The 6,553-nt window shown below is 41.5% G+C and overlaps 1 protein-coding gene across 1 annotated transcript in view; it reads left to right on the forward strand.

The window, feature by feature from the left end:
- The window catches only part of LOC119277077 (RHOMBOID-like protein 12, mitochondrial), a 6,660-nt gene extending 4,173 nt beyond the window's left edge, over window positions 1–2,487 (forward strand). Inside the window, exons 4-8 of the mRNA XM_037558295.1 lie at window positions 408–518; window positions 641–679; window positions 1,249–1,353; window positions 1,447–1,488; window positions 2,117–2,487. Coding sequence (XP_037414192.1) covers window positions 408–518; window positions 641–679; window positions 1,249–1,353; window positions 1,447–1,488; window positions 2,117–2,206 — 387 coding nt within the window. The 3' untranslated portion in view covers window positions 2,207–2,487. The remainder of the gene's footprint in view (window positions 1–407; window positions 519–640; window positions 680–1,248; window positions 1,354–1,446; window positions 1,489–2,116) is intronic.
- Window positions 2,488–6,553: the final 4,066 nt, after the last annotated feature.

A 6,553-nucleotide genomic window follows, 5' to 3' on the forward strand; every position in this document is an offset into this window, starting at 1 on the left:
GGGGCTTACATAGGCAAATGTTTAGTCCGCTAATCCATGGTGGACTTGGGAAAAAGGGGGTGGTGCATGGTCCATGCTGTACTAGCCCACACAACCCTCCAGCTAATGGGTTGCTTTCTCTTGGGTCTTCATCCTCTTTTTAGCTCATCTTCCTTTGACCTGTTGACGACGACTAGTTGCTTGGACTTCCATTGATTTGACTTGACTTTGAGGATTTGCTACGTAGATGCCATGTTTAACTAGGCTGGTACAACGGGTAGGATTAAGCTATTCCGACAACAATTCCCTTCTCCTATACCAGGGAATACTTATACCGTGTTTTTGTAGTGACCATTTATTTCCTTTCATTTTGAAATTATTACCAAACAATCACTCCCTGATTTGCTTTCATTTTCTGTTTGCATCAGATTTCGAGCACGTTTGGCCCTGCTTTTTTGTTGAAGCTGTACATAGCAGGAGCACTTGTTGGATCCACATTCTTCTTGGTAGATAAGGCTTTTATAGCTCCAAGGAGACAGGTAACATACTGTGGGAATGATTATGTAGGATGGACCCTTCAAGAACCCTGCATGGAATTGAAATTATTGATTAAAGTTTTCTGATAGTATTCCTAATTTAGCAAGTAACCCTTTTCGTGCAGGTTCATGCAGGATGGGACATGTTAAGAAGTAACGCGCTTGTACGTGATTTCTTGTTCCAACTTCCAACAGTTCATTTTCCTTGGTATTGATTATGAAAGAATGTATAGTATCTCATATAAGCAGTAAATGTTACCAACCAACCAATTACTCCCTCCGTCCGAAAAAAAGCTTAGTGCTAGATACATCCATTTGAGGGACAAGTTTTTTCGGACGGAAGGAGTATTTATCATCTTATACCTACACATAGTTAATTAGAAGGTAAATGTGGCAACCTGAGGCGATATGGTGATTTACCTGTAATATAATGTAAAGGGCAGCCCCAGTGCATGTAGCTCCCGCTTGCGCAGGGTCTGGGGAAGGGTCCGACCACTTTGGGTCTATTGTACGCAGCCTTTCCCTACATTTCTGTAAGAGGCTGTTTCCAGGACTTGAACCCGTGACCTCATGGTCACAAGGCAGCAGCTTTACCACTGCGCTAAGGCTCCCCTTCACCTGTAATATAATGTAAAACCACCAAAATGAGCATTATCACCTATCAGTGATATTGTACATAAATGTTCCTATTTAGTTGTTGCACACTATGACCTTTTTTATTCATGTCACTCAGGGTGCAAGTGCTGCAGTTAATGCCATTGTGCTTCTTCACATTTTTCTCAAACCAAAGGGACTAATCTACCTTTACATGATCATTCCTGTTCCAGCTGCCTTAGTGGTGAGGATTTTTTAGTTTCCCTTGTAAAATTCGGCAAAGCATGTGGGTGCTAGGAAATGAGAGCATAATTTCTTTTGACTTTATATATTTCAGGGGGTTGCTTGGATTGGTCTTGATTTGTGGAGGGTGAACAAGGTATGCAAATTTTTAACTAACTCTCTGTTAGGTATTCTTCGCATAAGTGAATGTTATCAGTGCCACTCTGTTGCTTATGCTCATCAGCTATCAGTTTTCTACAAGAGTTTCGGGGCACTGTTACTTTCATTTGTTCATTGCTTGGATTGCATTTCTGAGTGTTTGTGTGTTGCCTACCCGCACAATTCCTGGTTTTAAACCAACCTGGGGTTGAAACATATATGAATCAATATTCATGTCTACAGTGATTGGAATAATTCTAAATGTCTGGTTAAATAATTTGCTGATTATAAACCATGTAGTATCTTTTTGGCTGTAGTCTTTCCTGGCTTGTCTTCTATCTTTGTACCTTTTTGTCCTATAATTGCATTTTATCCTATGCTGAGATGAACGTACCTGAAGGTAATCACTGGTCTGGCATTGTGATCCATATAGTATCGCAATCAAGCTATGCCACATGTATAATTCCTTGAGTATCTCATTCTATCGGACATCTTCAGCTTGTTGTTTCTCCGAATATCTTTGATGTACTTCTAAGCAAATATTATTTGTGATAACAAATGAATTCTTTGTGCTTGTCGTGCTTACCTGGTCTAAAAGGCTAACTGATGCATATTCACATTTCCAGGGTCAGGGTCAGACATCAGGTGCTTCTCATTTAGGGGGTACCCTAGTGGCTGCTCTTGTGTGGGCTCGAATTAGGAAGGGCTGGATCTGATCATGCAGCTTGTTCATATGGAGCAAATCCGACCGACTTTCCACAGCTGGTGGTCTCTCCGTTTGAAATTTGTTGTTACCTGAGAAAGTTCTTGTGGGTGGAGGGAATACTCTGCTGCTTATCATCCAAGTTTCTGAGCTAGAAGTCCTCAAACAAATTCTAGATAGCATCATGGCAGATATTGCCAACTGATTGGCCGGAATTTACAATCTTATTATTGCAGCTTGCAGGAGCAATAACATACCACAACTAGATTGCAATATCCCGATAGGGATATCCAATTCGGCTCCCAGGAGCACGTGCCATTTTTTTAGAAGTGCTATTTACCTCGCTAGGCCTAACGTTATGACTGTGGACAACATGCGCCAGTACAAAGCAGGTAGATCAGGACGTCCACGTAGTAAAAATGGAATGGTTAAGGAATCTGTTCATGGATATCTGAGGTCGTTCTTGTTTTCTGCCGTTACCACACGATGGTCCTATAGTACATTCAAAGTTGGTGATGCCCTTCGTGTTTTGCAAATACTAGCAGGAGAGAAAACATAACACACACTCTTAACTCAACAACCATCACTCAAGACCACAATAGGTCCATCTTGTTTATTTTTACGAGGCATCATGTTTGTGTTGCAGCTTATCCTTCTTCTCACCCTTGCCGGCGATGGCCTCGGTGTTCACACAAAACAACAAAAAACGTGTGTTGAATATGGTTAATCCTAAAGCGTCTCTCTCTCCCTCTCTCTCTTCCCCTCTCTCTCGCTTGCTTTCTTTCACTCTCGCGATGAGAAATCTGTTGTTTTCCCTTGCGATATTTTTCAGAGGTATGCGCGTGTAGTTATCGATGTTTTTTTCCGTATATGGTTATAGTGGGGTATTTATTTGCAATCCGGATCGCCGCCGGTATGAAAAAAACGGATCTTGCGCTATAAATTATAAGTTTGCTTCCATAACAATATTTTAAAAATATTTAACAGGTAAAATTAACATCATATTTAGATTCCACACATTTTTCTAATAAAATTTCATATATAATATGTTAAAATCGAAGTTACAGTTTAAAAGATACAAATAATTTAGAAAATCATTTGGTTTGACTCAAATATATTCTAAAATAATATCTAAAAATACTTAACAGGTAAAATAATCTCATATTCATATTCTACATATTTTTCTAATCAAATTTCATATATAACATGTTTAAAACGGAGTTACGGTTTAAAAGATATGGATGATTTTAGAAAGCATTTGTTTGATTTAAATATGATCCGGGGATGAATTACCTAAAACATTAGGGGGGTTTCAAAAAATGTAAAATAACGGTTCGGTGTGACTTAAATCCGGACGGCGGGTTGATTTTAAGAAAAGACAGGGACTTTTGTGTAAAATACAAAAAATAAAACTTCGTTTTAACTTAAAACAGGACTGCGGGTTGAATTCTCTGAAATAGAGGGACTTTTCTGAAAAAAATACCATGACGGATGAAAGAAACTCAATTTGCTTTATATTAGGTAATAAAGATAAAGATAAAAGATGTGAGGGGGTGGAGCGAACGAAAGGTTTGCTACGACCCATCCCCCGCGAACGATTTGGTTCGATAGGCAAAACATGGTGCTCCTATAGCGCGCCTTCAGCGCTAGATCTACTCCCTGGCGCTCACGCACCCCCGTTGGTATGCCGGCCCAAGAAGAAGCTCAAGCGATCAACTAGTCTGGTCGCTCGATCGTGTTTGACCTCTCGTGGTTAAAACAAAAAACAAACAAAAAATCGCTAAAAATGGGAAAAAAATGTGAATCCTAAAATGTTCATGATTTTGAAAAAAAAATCACAAACTTCAAAAAGGTTCCTTGATTCGGAAAAAAATTCATTGATTTTGAAAAAAATTCATCGAATTGATAAAAAAGTTCATAAAATCTGAAAAAAATGTTGATAAAATTTGGAAAAAAACATCAACTTTGAAAAAAAGTTCATCGATTTTGAAAAAACTTCACCAAATTTGACAAAAAGTTCATCAATATTGTGAAAATTTTGTCAAATTTAAAAACATTCTTCGATTTTGAAATCAAATTTGAAAAAAGTTCATAAAATTTGAATTTTTCATGAAATTTTAAAAATTCATCGAATTTGAAAAAAGTTTATGCACTATGAAAATATAAGGAAAAATAATAAAGAAAAGGAAAAAAAAGAAAGAAAAAACCAAATAAAATGTCACATCCCTAGTCTGCTATGCACCAACGCTAGTTCTCATGTTTGCATCATGCTTAAATTTCATTTAATTTTGAAATAAGGATTGATCAAACCCTAGCACCACATTAGTTAAACTAGGTTTAATAAAATACTTTTCAATGAACTCAAAATGCCTTTCAAAAATGTTCTATGGAAAAAGGTGAAACCTCAACCAGAGATGGTGTACATTTTTTCATAGCATTTATGGCCTTTGAATTAATCTATATTGTATTTGAATTGGAGTTATAAAATTCTATAATTAGTTTTATAGCTCCAGTAGTTATGAAAATTATGGAGGATCTCTGAAATATTCCATTTTGCACCCACCATTTTTTCCAGAATTTTTAAAGTTGATTTGGTACAGAAACTAAATCAAAAACAGAGGAAGAAAATAGAAAACATAAAGAAAAAGGAAAAACCTACCTGGCCTGGCATTGTAGCGGCCCACCGGTCGAGTGCCAATCGTCTTGTGCGCGCGCCCCATGCGCGCGCACACACACCGCGCGACCTCCTGCTCGCCCGCCCGCCTCTCCCACCATGTCGACACCGCAGATAACCTCGCCCCTGCCGTCCGGATCTAGCTGACCCTCTCGTTCACTATCTCACTCGGTCCCCTCCATGGCCGAAGCAACCACACCCGCACCATCGCCATATCCTCAACCACAATACCTCCCTCGCCCTCTTACCGTGTCAGACAGGTCCGCCTAGTCGCCTGCTTCGTCTTCACCGAGCCATGCAACGCGGGAGGCCTCACTTCACCGTCACGGTCATTGTCTTCTTCCTCGGGCATCGGAGATCGCCACCACCATTACATCATCGTCTGGTCTCCCCTGAGTCCGCTGAGCCTACCCGTTGACGCATTATGAGCCCTTGATCCTTTCTCCCCTAACCATGCTGCCGATTCCGTCCTCTAACGATGCTATCCACCAGAGGCAAGAGCTTGCTGCCGCCGACCATGTCGTCGTTGCGGCCACTAAAGCTTGCGCCTGAGGGCGTCATCGTGCTCAACACTTCCCTGGGAAGCCGCAGACCCCACCAGCTCATTGTAACACCCACGATGCGGCTATATCTCCCACGTGTCGAAGCACGACTTAGAGGCATAACCGCATGGTGGTTTTGTCGCAAGAAGGGTCATCTTCACACAATCCCATGTAATGAACAAGAATGGGATAAAGAGTTGGCTTACAATCGCCACTTCACACAATGAACATATAAATCATACATCATTCAGAGCACACACATATAGTCCGACTACGGACGAAGCCAAAAGAAAAGAAGATAACCCAACTGCTAGATCCCCGATCGTCCCAACTGGGCTCCACTACTGATCAACATTAAATGAAACATAGCAACGACCAAGACCTTCGTTGAGCTCCCATCTGAGCTCGGTTGCATCACCTGCACTGGTATCATCGGCACCTGCAACTGTTGTGATAGTATCTGGTGAGTCACGAGGACTCAGCAATCTCAAAACCCGCGAGATCAAGACTATATAAGCTTATGGGTAGGAAGTGGTAATGAGGTGGAGTAGCAGCAAGCACTAAGCATATATGGTGGCTAACATACGCAAATAAGAGCGAGAAGAGAGCAAATGGAACGGTCGTGAAGCTAGCAATGATCAAGAAGTGATCCTGAACTCCTACTTACGTCAAACATAACCCAAAACCGTGTTCACTTCCCGGACTCCGCCGAAAAGAGACCATCACGGCTACACACTCGGTTGATGCGTTTTAATTAAGTCAAGTGTCAAGTTATCTACAACCGGACATTAACAAATTCCCATCTGCCTATAACCGCAGGCACGGCTTTCAAAAGATTATACCCTGCAGGGGTGTCCCAACTTAGCCCATCACAAGCTCTCACGGTCAACGAAGGATATTCCTTCTCCCAGGAAGACCCGATCAGACTCGGAATCCCGGTTTACAAGACATTTCGACAATGGTAAAACAAGACCAGCAAAGCCTCCCGCTGTGCCGACAAATCCCGATAGGAGCTGCACATATCTCGTTCTCAGGGCACACCGGATTGTCCAAACTTCCGGTAGGCCAGCCCAGAGTTGCCCCTGGTGGCCACCGGCGGCTGACAGGTTGGACCAACACTCACGACGAGCACTGGCCCGGGGGG

The sequence above is a fragment of the Triticum dicoccoides genome, chromosome 3B, assembly GCF_002162155.2.
Source record: "Triticum dicoccoides isolate Atlit2015 ecotype Zavitan chromosome 3B, WEW_v2.0, whole genome shotgun sequence".
Taxonomy (NCBI): domain Eukaryota; kingdom Viridiplantae; phylum Streptophyta; class Magnoliopsida; order Poales; family Poaceae; genus Triticum; species Triticum dicoccoides.